This window comes from Alternaria metachromatica (assembly GCF_023757995.1).
Source record: "Alternaria metachromatica strain BMP 0045 chromosome Unknown scaffold_4, whole genome shotgun sequence".
Lineage (NCBI taxonomy): Eukaryota > Fungi > Ascomycota > Dothideomycetes > Pleosporales > Pleosporaceae > Alternaria > Alternaria metachromatica.
Window position 1 is genome coordinate 1,153,189 of NW_026055495.1, and position 21,975 is coordinate 1,175,163.

General features: G+C 53.1%; 10 protein-coding genes across 10 annotated transcripts; 6 read left to right on the forward strand and 4 right to left on the reverse strand.

Moving 5' to 3' along the window:
- Positions 1-94: 94 nt before the first annotated feature.
- J4E83_002738 (uncharacterized protein) lies at positions 95-1,362 on the forward strand (the record flags this gene model as incomplete). Its single annotated transcript, XM_049329679.1, has 6 exons — positions 95-137; positions 184-289; positions 339-351; positions 403-1,162; positions 1,210-1,286; positions 1,336-1,362. 6 exons carry the CDS (start codon positions 95-97, stop codon positions 1,360-1,362), a joined length of 1,026 nt encoding a protein of 341 aa, XP_049191358.1.
- Positions 1,363-2,971: 1,609 nt separating this feature from the next.
- Positions 2,972-3,751, forward strand: J4E83_002739 (uncharacterized protein; the record flags this gene model as incomplete). The annotated part of the gene is made up of 1 exon (XM_049329680.1): positions 2,972-3,751. The coding sequence occupies one exon, from the start codon at positions 2,972-2,974 to the stop codon at positions 3,749-3,751; it is 780 nt and encodes a 259-aa protein (XP_049191359.1).
- Positions 3,752-3,977: 226 nt separating this feature from the next.
- J4E83_002740 (uncharacterized protein) lies at positions 3,978-5,831 on the reverse strand (the record flags this gene model as incomplete). Its single annotated transcript, XM_049329681.1, has 5 exons — positions 3,978-4,739; positions 4,805-4,822; positions 4,875-5,521; positions 5,569-5,694; positions 5,744-5,831. The coding sequence occupies 5 exons, from the start codon at positions 5,829-5,831 to the stop codon at positions 3,978-3,980; spliced, it is 1,641 nt and encodes a 546-aa protein (XP_049191360.1).
- Positions 5,832-7,071: 1,240 nt separating this feature from the next.
- On the reverse strand, positions 7,072-7,764 carry J4E83_002741 (uncharacterized protein; the record flags this gene model as incomplete). Its single annotated transcript, XM_049329682.1, has 1 exon — positions 7,072-7,764. One exon carries the CDS (start codon positions 7,762-7,764, stop codon positions 7,072-7,074), a length of 693 nt encoding a protein of 230 aa, XP_049191361.1.
- A 338-nt stretch (positions 7,765-8,102) lies between these two features.
- J4E83_002742 (uncharacterized protein) lies at positions 8,103-9,357 on the reverse strand (the record flags this gene model as incomplete). The annotated part of the gene is made up of 3 exons (XM_049329683.1): positions 8,103-8,577; positions 8,749-9,247; positions 9,303-9,357. The coding sequence occupies 3 exons, from the start codon at positions 9,355-9,357 to the stop codon at positions 8,103-8,105; spliced, it is 1,029 nt and encodes a 342-aa protein (XP_049191362.1).
- Positions 9,358-10,273: 916 nt separating this feature from the next.
- On the forward strand, positions 10,274-11,443 carry J4E83_002743 (uncharacterized protein; the record flags this gene model as incomplete). Its single annotated transcript, XM_049329684.1, has 1 exon — positions 10,274-11,443. One exon carries the CDS (start codon positions 10,274-10,276, stop codon positions 11,441-11,443), a length of 1,170 nt encoding a protein of 389 aa, XP_049191363.1.
- A 5,604-nt stretch (positions 11,444-17,047) lies between these two features.
- On the forward strand, positions 17,048-17,563 carry J4E83_002744 (uncharacterized protein; the record flags this gene model as incomplete). Its single annotated transcript, XM_049329685.1, has 2 exons — positions 17,048-17,276; positions 17,334-17,563. The coding sequence occupies 2 exons, from the start codon at positions 17,048-17,050 to the stop codon at positions 17,561-17,563; spliced, it is 459 nt and encodes a 152-aa protein (XP_049191364.1).
- Positions 17,564-18,486: 923 nt separating this feature from the next.
- On the forward strand, positions 18,487-19,458 carry J4E83_002745 (uncharacterized protein; the record flags this gene model as incomplete). Its single annotated transcript, XM_049329686.1, has 1 exon — positions 18,487-19,458. The coding sequence occupies one exon, from the start codon at positions 18,487-18,489 to the stop codon at positions 19,456-19,458; it is 972 nt and encodes a 323-aa protein (XP_049191365.1).
- Positions 19,459-20,039: 581 nt separating this feature from the next.
- Positions 20,040-20,866, forward strand: CRP15 (40S ribosomal protein S7; the record flags this gene model as incomplete). The annotated part of the gene is made up of 4 exons (XM_049329687.1): positions 20,040-20,123; positions 20,177-20,254; positions 20,368-20,450; positions 20,500-20,866. 4 exons carry the CDS (start codon positions 20,040-20,042, stop codon positions 20,864-20,866), a joined length of 612 nt encoding a protein of 203 aa, XP_049191366.1.
- A 211-nt stretch (positions 20,867-21,077) lies between these two features.
- J4E83_002747 (uncharacterized protein) lies at positions 21,078-21,927 on the reverse strand (the record flags this gene model as incomplete). Its single annotated transcript, XM_049329688.1, has 2 exons — positions 21,078-21,724; positions 21,783-21,927. The coding sequence occupies 2 exons, from the start codon at positions 21,925-21,927 to the stop codon at positions 21,078-21,080; spliced, it is 792 nt and encodes a 263-aa protein (XP_049191367.1).
- Between the last annotated feature and the right edge of the window lie 48 nt (positions 21,928-21,975).

Genomic DNA, 21,975 nt, shown 5'->3' on the forward strand with positions numbered 1-21,975 from the left:
GTAACGCGCAGGCGATGACGTTTGCTTGGCCTCCCCTCCACATTTCTCGACGCGTCGCGACTTCCCAACTGCATCGTGCGACAACACCGGCAAGATGCGCTTCAAGGCGTCGATACAGAACATTAATACCTTTACGAGTAGGTGCATAAGCCGACACTTCATTCTGCGACTAACCCCTTGTAGAGCTTACGGCGTCGCTCAATTCGCTCGGCCCGCTCGCGTGGGTGAAGCTCAGCGAGGAGCAAGTATGCTTCACCATCATCCCAGAGCAGGGCACTCAAGTATGGGCGTGAGTAGGCGCCTCATACCTCGGTGTCTCTCGTTCTAACCGCATGCAGTGTCCTCTCTATTGTAAGCATACCGTCTCATCTGTGACTGGCTCGATGTTAATGCGCCGCGCAGGACTCCATCTTCGAGACCATCAGCGTGCAGTCAGCAGCGAACAACGTCATCAACCTCGAAGTTCCGCTCACGTCGCTGAACCGCGCCCTCAAGTCGGCCCTCAATGCCACGTCGGCCCAGATACGCCTCACCAAGAAGGACAACCTGCCCATGCTTGCCCTCACCATCGTCACCACGACCTCCTCGAACACGTACAGCGCCTTCCCTGCAGCCACAGCCAACAACGACGATGGCTTCGACGCTGCCTTTGACAACGAATTTGGTGGAGGAAACCGCGAGACCATCGTCACGCAGGAGATACCTGTGCGAGTGCTTGCGCCAGACACTGTAGCGCACCTGCATGAGCCCGTCTGTAGAGAGCCAGACGTACACATCATACTGCCTCCTCTGATGCAGCTGAAGAGCATCAGCGACAGGTTCACCAAGCTCGCGCTGGCAGACACCAAGGCAAGCACCGCGACGACGGCATCAAGGACACGGCTAGAGGTGGCCGCCAACATGCACGGCTGCCTCAGGATGAGGATCCGATCCGACGCCATGAACATATCCTCCATCTGGACCGATCTTAGCAATCCAGAACTTGACCCTGGCCACGTCGCTGGTGGAGAAGATGGCGTAGCTGAACACCCAAGCACGCGTATGAAGCAGCTGGGCACGGCGGACGGGCGTAGTGAAGAAGGCTGGGCTACAGTGAGGATCGATGGGCGTGACTGGGGTAAGGTCATGAGTGTGGGTAGGCTGGGGGGACGAGTTATCGCTTGTAAGTCGTACGAACTTCAAATCTGCCAACATGCTGACATTCTCAAGGCTTCTGTCATGAGCATGCACTTATCCTCTATGTTTACCTACCCAACGATAATGGCGATGACGAGTCGGTCCTGACAGTACGTTGCACTCTTCACACCCTCGCTCACCAGACTGACAATACCGCAGTACTTTATCAGCTCCTACAGCGCATAGCTACCTTCGCGCTCATGTCATCCTCACGAGGCACAAACTAGATACCTTTGCTTACGCGACACCGCATACCTCATCACCACCATCCATCGTACCAGACATATGATCTTGTGGTGGCGTACGCTACACGTTGACACTTCGACGTGCGAGCCAGATTGACCACAACTCTCGACTGTCTCCAGAAATGCGCATAAGTGGTTGTGCTACTCGTGTACGGGCTACAATTGGAGATGGAAGCGTCGGCAAAACTAGCACTCTATTAGCCGAAGGCAGCAGAAGGATGCCTAAAACACCAAACCGCTTCCACCACGCCGAGACAAAGTCTCACGCTTTGAATTGGCTTCTCACGAGAAGTATAAAGTCGGTTGCTCCTCTCAATCAGGCGTCCGCTTCATAGTTCCTCAAACACAACATGGATGAATGGAAAGGAGCCCTTTTCAATTTCACCTTCACCGCCTCTTTGCCTTCCCACCCATCTGACTTGAGCGACGTTTCTGCAGTCAATACCAACAGCTCGTGCTTCATCACAAATCTTGCGACTGAACTCGTTCATCATATCATCGACTACATACCTCCCGCATCTCAGATCGACTTCGCATATACCTGCAAGCATTTATTCGCATGCTCTGCAGACGTTCTCAAACGCCATCGCGACGCTCATACAAAGTATTGTGTCGCGTCTGATATTGACCCAACAACTGTTCCCACACTCCTCCGAAGCGCTTACGGATATGGTGACCCAATCCCAGCCTGGCACGTTCGAAGTCTGGAGGTTTGGTATGATCGCACAGGATGGGATGCATGGAAGACGCTTGACTTCGATGTTCCAATCGACCAGAGCTCACGGTCGCCAACAACCTGGGAGTTCATACCCGGTGAAATCGACGACTATATGGAGCCATTAGATCAAGCACAGAGTGATCTTATTCCCGGTGCACGCGATGAGGAGGCACGTACACAGATTATTGATGGCTATGACATTTACCTGAAGGCCCTTCTCGTTGCAAATTGTCCTAGGCTTCGAGACGTCAAGTTCGTCATGACGGCGCGCGATGGGACGGTATCGAGGTCATGTCTCGACTGGCTTCAAATTTTTATCAACGACGCTCACAACAAGAAAACTTCTTGGGGACCTGGCCTCAAAAACCTTCGTTCAGTCGCTGTTGGTCTGCCCACCGGAACTTGGATGGATTCGGCCTACCATCCCAATACCTGGCCTCGCAACACAGGATTTCTTGTTCAGCTCCTCCGTCTCCCAAGCCTCGAAAAGATATACTTTAGAAATTGCGTAGGTGATTTTCAAGACGAGACGCCCTGGAATAATCTTCTACCCGCTGGAACCTCTCCTGTCAAACATCTGTTCTTGGACAGTTGTGGGGAATTTGGGCAAGAATTCCTTACTGCTCTTACTGCCGCCCCATCAGGACTCATCACAGCCTCTTTCCGCGCCGACGATGCTCCTTGTCTCGAGGACGCGGACGAACTCGTTCGCAATCTCGGCACCTACCAAGGGAACACCCTGGAAAGTCTGATGTTCTATGACTATCATGACAATCCCCATAACATTCACGGCTATCGCTGCGCAGCCTTCCGCCCAGAAGAACTCAGCAACATGAGGAAATTAAAGCATCTCTGCATGGACATCCAAGACATTGAGCTCGAGGCCTTCTACAACAGAGACGACAGCGCAGAAGATTGGGAGAGCGATGGAGCGTATTTGGAACGCTGCTTCCTGGAGAGTGTATGGAATTACGAAGCCCTAGTTCTGTGGGGATCGCTCAGCGAATCTTACATCAAATGGGAACCGAACGAGGAACAAGGCTTCGAAGATGCCATCATTTCTCTGATCGGAGGACGACCTATTGGAAAAGATACTCCCACGAATGAGAGAAATCGCAAGTATAACACACTATCTCTGTTCGGAGTCCCAGGGCCCGGAATTGCAGTGCCGAAAGCTGTGTATCTGGAGAACGTGGAGAAAAGCAGTGGGCCCATCACTACTTTCAGTCCCGGGCGCGGAGGAGAACCCTCACCGAACGAAAAGAGCAAGGTCTGGTTCCGTCGCGCGATTGAAGTAGCGAGGAAGAGGGGCAGGGATCTTCATACGCTCACGAATCGCACCAAGCCGCGTCATGAGATTCAGTTCCCTGAGGCGCCTGACAAGTACGACCTCAAGAGCGGTCCGTGGGGTGAGAGACCAGCAGATTGGGTCTTCAATGTGTATACGGGTCGTAGGGAGCCCAAAGGCTGTGGCAAGTGTGGGAACTGCGATGTTTGCTTTGGGTATTACAGTAAGGAAATGTGGGATGAGTTGGAGAAGGAGCCGAGAAGGGTGAAGTATGATGGGAAAGATGAGAGCCAGACCAACGATCAGGATCGAATGAGAAGTTGAGAAAATGGTGCGAGAGAAATTTGCTTACATCAAACGTCATCTATCAGTTTTTTGGGCACACGAAATGGAGGACGCAAATGTGTTCATACCCAGCACAGGAAAGAGGACATGATTCACGTAGTGAATATAAGTGTCACGTCGAAGAAGACAATTGCACACATCTGGACAGAACAGTCACATTCAGAGAATACAATGTATTCATCGTCGTTAACCCATCAGCCACCATCTACTTCCCCGCGTTATCAACATGCTCCCTAAGCTCCTTCTCATTGTCCTTTGCCAGCACACCCCCATTCGACTGCGTAGCCACAACGGAGCTACGTCTCCGCTCCGCCTCATGCGCCTGCTCCGTATCCGCATAGTCCACAAGCAACTCGCCCTTCTTGCCATAGCGATGCGGCAAGTTATGCGCAATACCAACGACATCAAACGGACCGCTTGCCGCGTGGAAGATCTCATCCATCTCCTCGAGAGAGCGGTATGCGGTTTCCGGGAAGAAGAAATATACCGAGGGTACCATTGCGGCATTGATAACGGCGAAGATGATGTAGGTCTGGTAGCCAATGTTTGCGAAAGCAGGGGGCGTGATCATTACGACAAGGAAGTTGAAGATCCAGTTGGCTGTTGTGGAAATGGCATTGGCGGGCGCGCGGATGGATAGTGGTGTGATTTCTGCGGGGTACAGCCATGTCATGCCTAGCCAGCCGATGGCGAAAAAGGAGTTGAATACGAAGAGGAAGACGGTGGCGAGGAGACCCAGGCTTGTGTTGCCGATGTTGCTGGTTGCACCTGCTAGCACGGCCATGGACATGGACATGCCGGCCGCACCGAACATCATCAAAGAGCGGCGTCCAAACTTCTCGATTGTGAAGATGGCGATCCAACTAGCCATCCAGTATTCGGTGCCGTTGCAGGCGGATAGAAGGCGACTGAGGAAGGGCGAGAGACCGATGGAGTTTTCGAAGATGGTTGCAGCGTAGTATGTTACCTAAAGATGGGTGTACGAAGTCAGTTTTTGTCTCACATGCAGTTCGTACATTGGCAATTACATACCAGGTTGATACCGGAGATCTGGAGTATTGTTAGTTACTATCTCTTGTCCTGTTGGAAAAGCGAAGCTTACCTGTTGGAACATCTGGTTGACATAGCCCAACACAGTGCGGTGGAAGTTGCGGTTCTTGTTCCTCTTGAAGCAATCGCGGAAGCCACCACGTGACATCTCCTCAGTAACATCCTTGACAGCCTGGAACTCGGCTTCGACCTTCTTGTCGTCCATAGGAAGGTCGCTCAACGCAGCCAAAACTTCAAGAGCCTCTTCCTCGCGACCCTTCAGTACCAGCCAACGCGGACTTTCGGGAAGACCAGGAATCATAACGAGAATGAAAAGGGCCAAGATGATCTGGAAAGCGATAGGGAAGCGCCAGGCGATGCTGCTGGGTTCGAGGAAGGAGAAGCCGAGATCGAGCCAGTAGCTAAGCATGACACCGAAGACAATCATTGAGCCTTCAATCATGACCATCTGCCCTCTGCGATGCGGTTTCGATGTCTCGGACTGCCATGTTGGGACTGTGCTTGTGTTCATGCCGTTGCCGAAACCGGTAATCCATCGTCCGATGATGAGCTGTGCGAGTCCGTACGATGCTGTTTGGAGGATGGCTCCGACTATCATGATAGCGCTGCCGATGAAGATGGTCTTCTTGCGCCCGAGCATGTTACCGAGCCAGATGGTTGCTACGGCGCCGAAGAAGCAGCCCAGTGTGTAGGCACCGACTAGACGGACATTAGCGACGTTGGATTTAGATGCTGGGTGAGCTTACCTGTGATGGCTTGGATAGTCGCGGCATGGCTTTTCGAGCTCCCTGGTGGTGGGTTGTTGCTGTCGATTTCGGGGAAGTATTTGATGAAAGAGCCCAGCGTGAGCAAACCGCCCATTACACCCTGATCTGAGCCAATGTTAGAACTGATACCAACAGTGATGGCATGAATGCTTACCATAACCAAAGAGCGCGAAATCCGTGCCTGCTATCACAGCAATAGCAATGTTGAGCTTAGTGCCCTTGAGGCCATAAAACTTGCCCATCTTGTTTAGTAATACCAACGATCAATGCGTGTCGTGCTAGACAACGAGGTAAGAAGGGCGTTGCAACAAAACAACAACACAAGAGGCCAGCTCGCTTCCGGTTCCTGCGAGGTGCGATCGATGAGGTACGACAGCAGGCGCGACGACCCTCTCTTAAGAAAATGTGAAAGGGCAACCGCGACTCTCTGCCACCAATGTAACAGTAGAGTCCGTCCTCACGCCGCCAACCCAGCAATAACGCCGAACCGCCCTGTCTACCGGCGTCATCCCCACAGTTTGCTCTCGACGATGACGTTTGGTCTGGAGCCGCTGGTGATCCCAACCCCGTGGAGTTTGGCGTGCGGAGAAAGACACACTACCCGATCGCACGGGGATGCCAGGGTCGCCCTGTGTGATTCGTCGCAATTCACCAGTCAGCTCGCAGTCGCCCATCGGAATTACCGCAATAGGTACTCCCGGCGCATTATGATGTCGCTAACAGGGTGAAAGTTCGCGACACGGGCGCACCAAGACGGTGTTTCGCGCCGCTTTGGTGCTTGGTGGCTAAGCATCGCGAAGGCGCGAAAAGCTCCGGCCTAGTCCGATGCTTCGGCTCGTCTAAGAAATTGCTTGGGCGGCTTGCCAAAAAGCGTAGTTCCGCGCGTCAGCACTTGTGGGAATAACCTGGGAAATGCCTAAAAATGCCCTCGTTTCGAAGGGACGGGTGTTGTCAAACCCAAGTCTTCGGGGAGGTGTTTGGTTCTACGGTAGGTGTGCCGGTTGAAGTATCCAGCTTGCGGGATTTACGATCATCAGGGACAGGGTGCGTCAACCACGCGACAGCACCAAGTTTTTTTCGGTTCGGATTAAGGCTGTGGAGCCGGTGGCTTGGGGGAGGCTTCTTTGTGGAGAACGCGCTGTTGGAGATGCACTGTGGGTGTACTAAAACTTGCACGTGAGTCCTTTCGATGCTGCCCAGGTGGCCCACTGCATTTTTGGAGTAATGTTCACCGCGAGTACCCATGCGACATCTCGATCTTGTTTTAACACCCGTTGCGTTTTCTATCAGATGCCGCTAGCACGGCCATCTGCATCTCCTTCACACGCGTCTAACTGGTGTGATGATGCAAGCAGTAGACGGATTCCAACGCACATGCATATATCCTCGATTCGAGGGTGTTCAGAGTCATTTAAGGTCCATTGTTTGCCTGGAATGACTAGTTGTTATATCTATGCAGTGGTCTGGCCAAGGTTCCCATACTTAAGGCCCCCAGGCCTTACGCTCCGTCTCCATCAACTCATCGATCGGTGCTGTCAAGCTTACTGGTCGCATCACCCCGTTCAGGTCCGACGCTGAGATATTGCTACTGTACGTTTCTAGATACTGGTTGTAGTCAGCTCCGAATGAACTAGTGGTGACCCCCGTTGCACCCTTCTTCGTAGGAGATGGGGCAGGTGTAGGAGTCGCAGAGATGACAGGCTTTCGCAGTCGCCTCTTCTTGTGTTCTTCTATAATCATCTGCGCTCGGCTTTTGTTCAGTTTCCAGGTAGCCAGATTCCTTGCCGGTAACACCGTCCTCTTGAACATACCTATCCCGGCGATGACAGGCTCCACAAGGCCCATGCCGACGTAAGTATCAGCCTCCCATACAGGCGCAGAATAAGAGTTCAATAGCCCCTGCGTCTCGTCCTCATCCTCTGTTGCATGGTAGATGGGTCGCTTCAAAGGATCAGTTGACGCTGTTACAAAGTCGCCGAAGTCTTCATCATTTAGCTTAGTGGGCTTGGACTGGGGAGTACCTGGCCGAGGAGGAGATTCATTCGTTGGGGGCAGAATTGTCTCTGAAACAGAAGACGGACTTATCCTGGGACCGGCCAGTGCGCAATCATCTTCCCAGGCGTTCTGGACAGATTCAGCTTCACTCGCCGCGTCCAGATTTCGCGAAACGCCCATTGAAGAATCGACTTGATTTGACGACATGGTATTTGTATGGGTTATGTGGTTGATTGATTAGAGGTTTCGATTCTTCGAAACGGGGAGGAAGCGCCTGCTTGGATGTTGTGATATTCATTCACTTTGCTGACCATTGTGAATACTAAACGTGCCGTCGCTCATGACGTTCCAGAGTGAATATATAAGGGATTGAGGCATTGTGTGAACAGATGGTATCAAACAGAGCATCGCTGCAGCATGCGCCTCTGGCGCGACGACGAATTGCTTTTCCTGGGTCATTAAGACGTGAACTCCACATCCCATCGCTGAACGCCAATAGTGTGACAATGCTAGAGGTATCATATGCGCATGGCTTCTCTCGCCGCGGGCTCTCTCTCCATCTCGTATTCGATCTCGCGTCTTGGCCCCTTGGAGTCCTTCGATGGCTTCTTCTTGGGCTTGGGTGGCGGACCAGCAGGGCGCTTGCGCTTGAGATTTGCCAGCGTCTTCTTGAGAGCCTCTGTGTCCTCGTCGGCAGACTCATCCTCCTCGTCCTCTTCGCTACCGCTACCGCTCTCGTCGTCTTCGTCACCTGAGCCTTCGTCGGGACTCTGCCCGCCGATCCAGTCTTCAAAGTCCTCCATCTCGTCGTCGGATTCGCCCTCAATGTCGCTGACGTATTCGACTTCGCCGACACCGTTCTCCATCTCGTGTTCGTATTCGTTCTCGTCTTCCTCCTCGATACCTTCGTCCAGATCCTCGTCGCCCTTGAGCTGGCCCTCTTTCTGCAGGCCCTTCATGACACGCTTCCAGACATTTGGTTCAACGTTGATTCTGTCTTGCAGTTAGTCTCAAACTCAAACACGAACTGAGTAAATGCTTGACAGTGTGACGGTGCTCATTAAAAAATTAGAGTGTTGTTGTTGTTTTTGATCCTCATCGAAGGATCTCAGGGTTAAAAAGCGAATAATCATGGCAGCAGTGGGAAGAGGGGGATGAACTTACGGTCGATCGCCGTATGCGCCACTGCGCAGACGGTCAATGAGAACTCGCTCGATGGCGCGCTCGACCTTGGCGGCTGCGAGAGCTTTGCGCTCACGGCCTTCCTCTCGTCGGCGGACCTTGGGTGCCAGTCTAGGAACTAGGCGCTCTCCTAGGCGCTCTTCTTCCTTGGCCAGTTTCCGTATCCTTATGTTGACTTGAGTAAGGCGAGTCAAACGCTGCTTGTTCTTGTGCTTAAGAAACTTGGGAAAGTATGCGAGGTGCTGGTCGACCATCTCAAGCGCTTGGCTATAGTTCTTAGGAAGCTTTATCTTTTCCCACCATTGCGACGGAAGATGTGCGCGTTCGATCGCTTTGATGTAGAGGTACAACTCGCCGGTCGCGGGATCTGAGCGAATCGTGGCATAGCGTGAGTTCGCGAGGGGGCATGACTGCTTGGAGCAGTAACCTGATACGTTGTGTTCGTTTCTGCAGAAAGTTTGGTCTTTTGTGGTTTTGAGTTCTGGGTAGATAAGGTCAGCATTGTCTTGTATGCATATATACAGAGGTTCACACACTGAAGCTGCAGAAGTCGGTGCCAATAACAGACCATACAAGATCGTCCGAGGCCATGGCGGCAATGAAGTCCTTCCACGGACGCACGTGAACACAGAAGCGAGGATCCCTTCAACAATAGTCTTTCAGCGCGGCGAAAAGCGATCAGAGGGTCCTTCGGGGTATCGTGTGTGCGTTTTGGCGCGAAGGGAACAGGTGTTGTAGTAGCAAAGTAGACATGCGACGATCTCAAGAAATTATTATCTTAGCGCGTGCACGGGCCACTGCGGAGGTGCAGCGGAGCTACCATCAAATCCAGATGCGACAACGATGTAAACCTCAGCTGGCGGAATGAGAGCTATCGTCTCATGTCTCCGTCGCAATCCTTCTAATCAATTGCGAGCGCCTTGTTTTCCAATCCGCGCCCTACCCCATTCAACCCATATCACGCGAATCGCATCGCTCCACCATGCACCCCTCCATGTGCAGCGCGCCTTGACGACATCCCGGCCGCGTCTGTACCATACAGATAGCACGGAACCGACGATATATGCGCTTTCTACTGCTAGTGGAAGGGCAGCAATAGCTGTCATTCGTGCCTCGGGGCCGGCATGTAGGCAGGTCTGCACTCTCCACCCCATGATCGGTTTCCCTTCCTTACGCTTCGTAGATATACGAAGGGCTATGTCCCTCTACAGCATTTCCGAAGCCTCGCCAGGCGACCCTACGCAAGCTATATACCCCAAATGTACCCCCTTCGCCCGCAACGATACTCGACTCCGGTGCCCTCGTGCTCTATTTTCCCGCGCCCAATACCGTGACCGGAGAAGACGTGCTCGAACTGCACGTGCATGGCGGCCCGGCTATTGTACGTGCAGTACTGTCAGCTATACCTGAATGCGCGAACATACCAAAAATTCGGAAGTCGAAGCGCAAGGAGATCCGCTATGCTGAGCCTGGGGAGTTCACACGGCGCGCTTTCGCCAACAACCGAATGGACCTGCCCCAGATCGAGTCGCTAGGGGAGACACTTTCTGCTTCGACTGAGCAGCAACGCAAGATCTCAGTGAGGGGCACAACCTCCTCACTGGCAACACGATACGAGCACTGGCGCATGCTGTTGCTGCAGGCCCGGGGCGAGCTGGAGGCCTTGATCGATTTCTCCGAAGACCAACACTTTGACGAATCACCTGCTGTCCTATGCGCCTCCGTCGCATCTCAAGTCCGTGCCTTGCAGGTGCAGATGGAGGCGCACATTGCCAATGCGGTTCGTGGAGAGATGCTGCGCAATGGCATCAGCGTTGCGCTTCTCGGTGCACCCAACGCAGGCAAGAGCAGTTTGTTGAATCGCATTGTTGGACGAGATGCCGCCATCGTTTCCGAAGAAGCCGGCACAACGCGCGACGTGGTTGAGATAGGATTGGATCTAGGTGGGTGGCTTGTCAAAATTGGAGACATGGCCGGCCTTCGCCAGGCTGGTGTCGCAGGTGCGACCGTGGTTGGGGCCGTTGAACAGGAAGGCATCAAGCGCGCAAAGCAACGAGCACTCGAGTCAGACGTGCTGATTGTCGTTCAAGACGCCACAGCCGAGATGGATCCTGAGGTTATGGCGACGGCAAAGCAGTGCGCTGATGTCGGCATCGAGGTCATCGTTGCTCTCAACAAGCGCGACCAACTTTACACGTTCGATATCTCGCGGGCGAAATGGGAAGAAAAGATTCACTCCGCCCTGGGCCTCTCTAAAGACCGCCTGTGCTTCATTACGTGCAAGCCACCCACAGGGCCGACACCTTGTCCAACTAGCGACAACATCCCGGAATTCCTCACTATCTTGCAGGATACTTTCAAGTCTATGACAGCCGCGTTAGTTCCTGACTCGGATCCCGATCCAAGCATTTGGCAAGAGTCATTAGGCGCAACCGAGCGTCAACGTCTTCTTCTCTCCGAGTGTCTCAGCCACCTTTCCGCCTTCCTCACAACCGTAACCGAGCCCTCGGCCGACACAACCAGAACCGGTGAGGAACTACCAGGCGAGGCCGACGAGGTCGATATTGTGGTCGCTGCAGAGTGCCTTCGCTCCGCCGCCGACGCATTGGCCCGCATCACAGGCCGGGGTGATAGCGGCGACGTGGAAGAGGTGTTGGGGGTCGTTTTCGAAAAGTAAGTGACTCTAGCCTCTATCTCGTGCCCTCATGTCGTGTCACGTTCTGGAATCTTTGGCAAGGCGTTCTACACTTTGGCCCCCATTTGAGTCAGACGGTTGCATCCGAGAGGGGGCCAAGCGGGCGTTGCTGGGGAAAGCCACAATGGTAATAGCAGGATGTGTCTGTGCAGTATCGATTGCTGCATAGGGCGTCTGGATAACCGAACTCTTTCCCCATGATGCCTGCCGGCTTACGCTCAGCTGCGGCCGCGAAAGATCATGTGACGAACCTTTGCTGACGTCAACCTTCTTACAGATTCTGTGTTGGAAAGTAGCGAGCGCAGTCGCGGTACTCGCGGTACTTCAAGTCACGGCTTGCGAAGACGATTTGTAGTATGGGAAGAGGATACCGTCAAGGTATCAATTGTCTATTCTAGTCAAAGCAGAAGTGATGAAGCTCTACTACCAGACCTGCTGGTCGTTCAAAGTGCAAAAACGCCGTAAACAGTGGTATCGGGGAAAAGGAGATCTTGATTGAGGAGAAAAGCAGAGAAACCCAAAGCAAACTCGAAAACAGTACGCCCAACGCCGAATAACTCCGTGTCTAGAAACAGTACCCAGGTCCGTTACCCATCGCTCAATGAAGAGCTTATCCCAGCCTTTCCAAACGCCTCAAAATGCTGTGACATACAATTTGCATGATTCCGTAGCCCATAGTTCATAACCTGTGTCCAGGTCCAAAGAGTCCAACGCTCGCTAATGCCGATTCAAAACAAGAAAATGAGGAAGAAGATGAAGATGAAGGATAGAAAGAGGGGATGTTGGTACAGGGGAAGAATGTGTGATGATACAGAGATGAAAGAAATATGAAGCTGAAGGAAGAAGTAGATGGCCGAGGCCTAAGAAGTCAGAGATGGCCTCCATCGTTCGAGGCGTCTCTTGCGGAGTGTTCGGGTGGCGGGAAATGGCGGGAAGTAGAGTGTGATGGTGTGAGGCGTAGCCATGGTGAACCACGCCGCAAGGGTGCTGATGGATGTTTCGGATTGCGGGATTGCGGGAGCAGCCGTTGTGCTTAGTTGTAGCCTCCGCGACCCATGTTGGCCGATTCTTCCTGGGTGTTTGGTGGTGACATTGTGATTGATATGTTTGTTTGTTCGACTTTGAAGTTGGTTGATGTGCAGACTTGATGAACAAAGAGCCGGGTCTTTGGTGTTGAGATGAATGCACAGGCCTTAGTTGTAACCGCCACGACCCATCGGGTAGTGTCTTGAAGATGGTGTAGTTGTAGATGTGTAGTCTCAGAGTGAAACAATGCTGTTCCTGACGAAGACACTGTGCGTGGGGTATATAGCAGGAAGACGCGGATGAAACAATGGAACAATAGTTGAAGACGGAAGAAGACGGTGTGGAAGGATGCTGAATGAGTGAAACTTTTGACTCAAAGGGAAGAAGTGACTCGACTTATATGAAACAAGAGGCCGACAAAGACACCAGAAAATGCAGGAAAGCGGACTAGGAAAGGACGAGGGAAGAAAAGGGCGCTCGGGTATGGTGACTGGGACGGATCGGAAACTGTTACTTGCTCTGCTTGCCTGCTTTCCCATGGTCCAGGCATCCAAACCGTCTTTATACCGCACAGTTCACCTACCTGTTCCCCCCTACACCACCAACCAGAACGGCGGGAACTGGTGGCGGACGGACCCTGGTTCAAGCCACGAACAAGGCATCTAGTCATCATTTCCTCTTACTCGCCGGACGACTGCGCAGCACGCGAAGCCGTCTGCTTGGGTAGACAGGAATAAGTTTCAGGGTCTGTGGGTGGGTGCGTGGCAGTGAGAGGGGGACCTGTGCTCGCGGGTGGGAAACTGGAGCCGCAATGCAGTGCACGCGCCAGGTGGATAAGATGGGCGTGCAGCAGCGTGCGCGGCTGATGGCATCCCTGCTGCTGATTACATGGAACCATGCGGAAACTGTGCGACACAGGTGTTCATTGGTGACTTTATGGGAATGCGATTGCAAAGCAGAGGGAATTTCAGTCCTCGTGCATCGTGCTATGACGAAGAAGGTGTGTTTCTGCATTGACGACGCATGTCTGCCTAGCTTATACACCCCTTCCATCAGGATACATGTGTCTTCTTCTTCACCACCACCAACAACACCCCACGCCGTTAGGTACAATCTGAATGCTTGCAGCACACGCCAAGGTACTTTCTCGACAAGCGCGGGTCGTTTTGCCATTGGCCTGCTGCCGTAACGCACGACACAGTCATACAACATCATCACCGACAAGCATCTTTCCCTACGCCAGACTGCGTACCTGCGCAGTGCACTCACACCAGGTCGCAAGAACCTCTTCGAGGCAATTCATCGTTTCCCGTCGGTCGCGCATTCGGGCGACTTGCAGTTTCGAGTCAATTATCGTGCTCGTCACACTGTTACTCATCCATCGCGATCCCCCGACGATTGCTGTGCTGCATCTCGCTTGGACGGGGCCGTTTTCCGTGGACCGCCGGCGAGGGCAATGCTGGGCGTGCAACACGAATGCCTGCAAGCCATGTGCGAGCGCAAACTCCTTCTGGGCAGCGTTGCAACCTGCTGTTCCACATTTGGAGGCCGCCCCGTGGGCTTGGGTCGTCTGAAGCAGCGAATAGGGCTGCGTAGGTGGCCGAGGTGCTGTTTCGAGCCCACCGGGGGATACAGTGCATGGCAGTGCGTTTGAGCCTTACCCGCCCATATGCCTGCTACGTCGCGCGGGGGAACTCTACACCCATGCCCGACCGTTGGTGCCTGGAAGCTGGAAATGGTGTTGAGTTTGGAGCATTGTGTACGCGGCAGTCGCCGACGTGTGCAGCCCGATCATGACACGGTATGAGTCTTCCGGTACTACTACTTTCAGCGCACGATACCCAGCTGGAAGCACTCCAAGGCCCTTATTGCGATAATGCGCAGTGGTTGAGCCTTGGTTTGGTTTAGCTGCCGCTGCCATGCACCAAGTTGATCGGAAACGCCTCCGAGATGGTATACGTCGATGCAGGAACAGAGTTCGCGCAATGCGGTACGTGGGCTGAAGACGAGGGTTGTGTGCACCGGGGCTGTGAAGCAACGAGTGAGCGTCGACCGTACGACTAGTTCCTTCTTGGTTGTTATCGCGACTGGCTAATCCGAATTTCCGTCAACCTTCACTCTGCTCCCGCACAGACAGTAGCCACTGCAAATCATATCAACCCAGCATTCGGACAGCGACATACCCGAAGACGCCCAGAAGCTTGACCAAGCCTCGATCAGCCTTATCCGTATACTGGTACGTCCTATCAGGACAGATCCTATACCGTTTGAAAGCAACAAATGTAAGACTTGGCCAATACAACTTGCATAGACGCTCACGTTCTTTCGGCTTCCCGTTCCACTCGGCATCGGGAGAAGCGCCACACTCGCGTGACGGAAGCAGGAAGGATGTAAACGAGCGAGCGTGCGTCACGGCATCCCGGCAGCGTGGATAAGAAGGTATGATGCATTGCGGCAGCGCAAACCCCTGGCACTATCTATGGACTCCGATTACGATCGGTACCCAGGGGAGTGGGAGCCGGTGATGAATGAATCACCGAAGCAGATGAATTCGATTTACCGAAGCACAAGGCTGAATGGCAGGCATACTCGATCGTACAGCACGCGTGCTCTATCGCTATAGATTAACGAGCCAGACGATTGGCGGACGCCTCGGAAACATATGAGGTTACATCGGAGGACGACACTGGCAGTATTGGCGACAGAGGGCTATACAACACACTCGCAACAACATTGCCCATATCGCCGACTTTCCTCTCTCACATGAAGACGCATTCATCGCCGACACGAAGCTCTACGCGCCCACCTCGCAACATGTCTACTCGGCTTGACTCTTGAATACAAGAATATCTGCAGATTCGCTTCCGCCTACACAGCCCCCCAAAAATAGGACTTCAGACCATACCGATCTTGCACTCCTGCACTCTTCAAACAAGCGCGACAACCGCTTGTAGGGCTGACTGAGCCGTCATGTCAGCGCATTCACCCGATTAGGTATTTCCGCGTAGCTGTCGAGCCGAGCTAGCTCATTGGCTGGAGCTGCAGTAGCACGGATGTATTTTGGGACAGATGTCAGCTGAAGCCATTTTGCCTATCTGAGGGTACTTGGGAAGAATTAAGTCAGATGAAGAGCGGATTTGGGTTATTTTGGGGCCTAGAAACTACTGGTTCGGGATGTCACATGTGGATTACGAATCCTATCGACGTTCAGTGAAAAGCGAAGAAGTAAAACTGATCTGTGATGTATGAACTCAGCTTACGATCTCGGACATAGAACGACGCACGATGCTAACACGTACTCGGTCTGGTAGGGAGATATCGGAGTTTCACTAACCAAATATCTAGGTATCCGTCTCACGGCACAACATCTGGTCCAGCATCGCAAGCGACCAGTTTTTCTGGACTAGGAAAGAACGTTCGTCGTGCTTCTCAGCATTTGGTACCGCGTCCTCATATGCGCACCTACGGAGTTCCGGTGTGACGCAGTTTCAAAGGAATGCGACGAGCGACTACTTTCCAGTAAGCATCCATTCTCAACAAGAATGTGGACGTCGAACATCTTTGTGAAGCATACCAGAAACACAGGGTTTACAATTCCACCCCATGGTAAGAACGCTATCAAACTAGAGACTCTTCGAGAGACGATGCACACGCCCTACGTAATTTGGTGGCTTGGTGCCAGCGCAGCCCTACACAACGGTCCACTAGGCGAAGGACAACGACGCGAAAGACTACTCAATTCCCAGGATATCCTTTGTTCTGGCCTTACAAACAAAGCGGTGACTGGCTTTTAAGTTCACGGCTGTTCCCGAGATAGCGGATGATTACGTTGCTGCTGCGGAGAAGACTTGGCATTGTGTGGTTCGGGCCTTCACGATGTAGCCCGCAAGGTAGGAGTGACTGCTGCAAAATCGATCTCCAAAAAAGCACATAGCCACGTCGCACGTCAACCCTCCATCTAGGTCGGTCCTTTACGCGTTCAAAGAAACCTGCTGTCGCTCCAACGCGCTCAGGCCAACGCATCATCATCATCACCGATCCAACTGGGCAGACCTCCAGCAGTCGACAAAACACCAGAACATTACGGATATCGGCAATCACTATGCGACGTTCCTGCCTTTCATAGTCCATCGTGTGGAAATTGCTGCGCCACTTGTTTGCGCCACGCGTCCTGGCAAGGATTGATGATCTCATACCCAAGCGAATGCGCTAAGAAACCAGTGATCTGCACGGCTATGCGGCCTGCACAGCACTAGCCACACTATCTTTGGAGACAAGAAACATGCGTGACTGACGAGGCCAGGGAGGGCAAACCCCAGGAACGTGATCATGGTTGTTCTTGGATGCCAAGGTTAGCTACGCAATGGTCGTGGCTGACGTTTGCTGTCATGTCTCTCGACCAAGCAAGGCACAGTCGTAGGTGCCAGGTGTATATATACTGGCAGCTTGAAGTCATTACATTCCATATCTACAGCTTCATAACTTTCTGAGTACTGCTTCCTGCCAGCATCACACTGAATATCTTGACTGCTTTTTCCGATACCCACACTTACCGCCAACATGCTCTTCACACGTCTCCTCTCGATCATCCTGCGCACAGCGCAATGGGTCTTCGCAGCTATCGTCCTCGGTCTCACAGCATACTTCCTCTACCAACGTTCTCGATACGACCAGGGGCCTCTAGGCCGATTGATCTTCTCAGTGATCTGGTCATCCCTCTCTATTCTCTTCGCCGTCATCTGGGCAATCCCCACGAGCTCCAGCATCACTGGCTACACATCCGACTTCAGTGAGTTTCCTAAACTTCATCTGTTGCTTTGAATATCTACTGACAACTCTCGTTTAGTCTTCACCGCCGGCTGGGCTGCCGTCTTCGGACTCCTCGTCAGTTGGTTCAACGGCTCTGGATGTGGCAGCGCGTGGGCTTGGGGCGGCGTGTCTTTCCGTCGCGACAACTCTTGTGGTCAATGGCAGGCTGCGCAGGCTTTCTCATTCCTGTCTATGATTCTTTGGTTCGCGACTGGTGTGCTTGGTATTTTGACGGTGCACCGTCTTAACCGCAAGGCTGCTGCGTGAGTTTTGCGCTAGTTTTCTGTGGGGATTGGGCTAACGGGAACGCAGTCGTGGCTCGCACGTCTAAACGCAATTACGTTACCCACGAGGGTTGATCGACAAGTATCACGCCTTTGCCAGACGAGAATAGCTTTCATGAGCGAGATGCCGCTGTTCGGCGGTGGGCTTGGGTCGGACTGTCGGAAACAGTATCAGGATGGTTTGCAAGCAACTTTACTCGAACCTCCCAGCTCTTATGAACTAATGTCGATATCCCAGCGAGCGAGGAGTTGTTCTGCTTTTGTTTCCTTTGTTTAATCTTAATTCCTTGCCTGTACGATGTTAGCATTTGCCTTTACCAAGCAATAATTTACATGCATACTGCAATGGAGTACAATGCAACCGTGAAAATTCTCCGACATATTCTGCCTACATTTTTGGCGCTTACTGCGTTGAAGTCGAGCCAAGATGTTGTTGCTCTTTGTAAGTAACCTGACTTGGCGGTGGCAGCCAACTCAAACTCCAGCGATCATAAGTCCACCGTAGTGAGAGCCTCTATTTCTCTCCTGATGCAAGTCTTGCATTCTTGAATTGAACTAGTGACATGTCAACGTACTTCGAGACCACGTAGCTCGCCTTGACACAAGGAAAGATCTTCACAGGTCAATTCACAACAGCAAGGGAGCCGCATTCACTTAACAAGAACTAGTCCATAATCTGGCAAGCGTGAAGGGAAGTGAGAGCTCACTGTAACACTGTTTTCTCTCGTGCGCGGGCAACTTCTCTCCCACTTCGATAAAATGGTACGCCCCTCACTGACTTTACTACACCATCGACTACCCACTACCATTAACTATCAACTCAACACGACCTATCAGCGCTCGAGATCGAGTCTCAACATCAACAACCTTATGCAATTCAATCCCACGAACATCGTTCCACCCACCATGTCTGAGGATAGCCCCCGAACCAGTAAGATGGGTCAAGTCTTCACGGGCATCCATCGTCGGCTTTCCAGCTTCGGGAACTCCACAAGACCGGCCAAGGCCGCCACCGAGACGTTGTCGGCGATCGCGGACGAAGCCTTTTCTTCACATTCGTCGTCACAATTCAGCTCGGTCAAGAGCGCTCCCCAACGTCGAAACGATGAGCGTGACACTCGGCTCCTTTCCCTGGACAAGCTTATGAGCGGTACCATGATAGCTGAAAAGAACAAGCACTGGTTTGAGAAGCTCAACGTCGCCGTCCGAACTCTGATGAACTCCTCAGACTATGACCCTTCACACGATTACGAGCACATCCAGCGAGTTGTCCTCAACGCGCACCGCATCTGGAGCGCCGAGAAGCATCGCGAGGAGTTCCGCAACATCGACCCCCTAGTCATCTACGTCGCGGCTCTGGTACACGATGTCGCGGATGACAAGTACCTGACTGACGAATTGACCGTTGAGCTACAACGGGAGGTGACAGACCAGGACAAACAGGTGCGGCAGAGAGACGCCATCGAAGCATTCATCAAGAAAGCTGCCCCAGAATGCCCACCCTACATTTGGGGTCCTGCGACACACATTGCATCTCTGGTCTCTTTTACACGGGAACTGCGCAAACCCGAACTCATTGCTCAGCAATGCATGGCGTATCCTGCTCTCCAGATCGTCCAAGATGCCGATCGTCTTGATGGCCTGGGTGCGTTGGGAATTGTACGTGGTGCAGTCTACGGGGGCGCGAATCAGCCGCGTGGTACTGGTACGGTCCGACGGGTCTGTCAGATAGTTGACGACCGTCATTCTCAGTATGTAGAGATGATGAAGACCCGTGCGGGTAAGAAGGAGGCGAGCAAGCGCTGGGATGCGATGGAGGAAATACGCAACCAGATTGTGGCGCAGGCAGACTGCAGGAGCGTGCTGGAAGAGAACTGAGCCTGGGAAAAAGACGGCGCATGGGAAGAGATGCCCATAGAATATGACTAGATGCTTCCCGTTTTAGCGAAAGTTGTCTTTGGTATCGTTGCGTTCTTCCTGGTGTATACATAGATAAACATGTGAATTATACTCCAAAAAGGACAAGTTGCCTTTATTTATAGGAATAATTACCAGCAGAAGCGTGTGCGCTATAGATGCTCAATGAACACAACGATGCAGGACGAGTAGCTTTATTATCAGTCTCGTGCATGAGCCATCGAGGTGATGTACTTCGCTTCAAGGGGCACTGCTTTCAGCGATTCCATCGATCGACGACCACTACCGTCTTAAGTTCTACCCACACTGAGAAAACGAGCTTGTCTGTTTGCCATAAATTAGGAGGATGTTTGTGGATGATTGCGAAGATAATTTGAGAGTGAAAGCGCATCGTTGGTGATGGTCCGCGATCCAGCGTTCACGCTAGCCGCCCGAAGTAGACTAGCGCTTCGCTTGAAGCACACCTGCCGTCTCTAATTCTCAGCTCACAAGCAGCACCTCGAACTTTCAGACTCCGACCAGCTCGACATCACGCCGCCAAAATGTCCGCCAACTCGCTGAACAAGATCGCGCCCAACAGCCCCTCGAGGCAGAACCCCTCTGAGATCGAGACCAGCATCGCCAGCGCAAGTTCACCCGTCAATTGCACGCTGGCGACCACGGCTAACATTTGTGATAGGCGTTGACTGACCTCGAGAACAACGTCCCCGACCTGAAGGCTTCTCTGCGCCCTCTCCAGTTCGTCTCTGCTCGCGAGGTATGACAACCCGAACACCACGATGCGCTCTCGAGCGTCGCCTACACACACCCTATAACTGAAGAGGCGGTGGGCACTGGGCAGCAACATCATGCTGACACCAGGATTCTTAGATCGAGGTTGGCCACGGACGCAAGGCTATTGTCATCTTCGTCCCTGTCCCCCTTCTGTCCGGATGGCACAAGGCCCAGCAGCGGTATGTTGTGCTCTCGAATCGATGCAATTCGCATACTAACGGTCCCCAGTCTCACCCGTGAGCTCGAGAAGAAGTTCTCCGACCGCCACGTCCTGATCGTTGCTTCTCGCCGCATTCTTCCCCGCCCCAAGCGCTCCAACCGCTCGCGCACCACCCAGACCCAGAAGCGTCCCCAATCCCGGACTCTCACCGCTGTCCACGACGCCATCCTGACCGACCTCGTCTACCCCGTCGAGATTGTCGGCAAGCGTCTCCGTACCCGCGAGGACGGCAGCAAGATCCTCAAGGTTGTCCTTGACGAGAAGGAGCGCGGCGGTGTTGACTACAGGCTCGACACCTACAGCGAGGTCTACAAGCGCCTCACTGGCAAGGGCGTCAACTTCGAGTTCCCCCAGAGCCAGCAGACCGACTACTAGATCTAGGCGGTTCGTTGGGTTTGGTCGATCTCGTTAAATCTTCATGGGTCAGGAGTACGGCAGGGCTTCGGTTATGCGTCATGTACCGGCATCAAAAAGGAATGAGAATGAGATGACATGAGCCTGTATTAGGCACCCTTTCAAGATACCATTTGCAATTGATTTCTTTTACTGTTCGTGATGGCCTTCTTTGCCCTGACCATGGTACTATCTACTGCCTGTCCAGCTCAGGGTAATGCCTGAACACACCCATGCTGAATGGCTTCCGTCTCTCGCTCCCGAGGTACTCCTTGATCCCCTTGGTCTCCTTGACACTATCGTAGAAGGCTCCGAACAAGGTCGGGTAGTCCTTCTTCCTGGCTGCTGTTTCCTTTGGGAATGCAAACTCCAGTCCACTCAGCACATGCCAGACAGTAGTATCAGCATAGCTTAGACTATCCCCAACAAGGAACTTGCCCTGTCCCTGCGCCTCGTTGCCCTTGAGCACGCGCTCGAAGAAGCCCAGAAACTTGGGAATGCGGTTCTCGCGGAAGTCTGTCGCCTTCTTCACCGACTCCTCCTTCTGATCCTCATAGTATTTCGCAACCGCGATGGGGTGGTGGGTGTCGTGGGCTTCATTGTTGAGGTCCAGCGCCGTGAGCGTGTGCGAGAGGATCCACGCCTTCTCTGCCTCGTCTGCGCCGCTGAGGCCGAGCTTATCACCGAGGTAGGCGAGGATGGAGGGGGTCTGATAGATCAGCAGCGCGGCGCCGTTCTTGCCCTCGCCTGGGATGCGCAGGGCGGGTGGGGCGAAGGTGGGTGGGTTGCCGTCGGAGCCTGTGGACGATTGGTCCGTGAGGGAGCTGATGACTTTCATGCCTGCATGTTGTTGTTAGTTATACAGGTATGTGATGCGATGGAAGCGCAAGGTGTGTACCATCTTCCGACTCATTGGCGACGTCCTTGTAGGAGACGCCGGCTGCTTCGAACGCCAGGCGGATGAACTCTCCACGCCCTGGGATGCCGGGCCAGTACAGCAGCTCATATGGAGGCTGGGTGCGCGCTTTTTTGGTTGCAGACATGGTGGTAATGTAGTGTCGAAGCGCAATTGGGCTTTGGGTATGATGTTT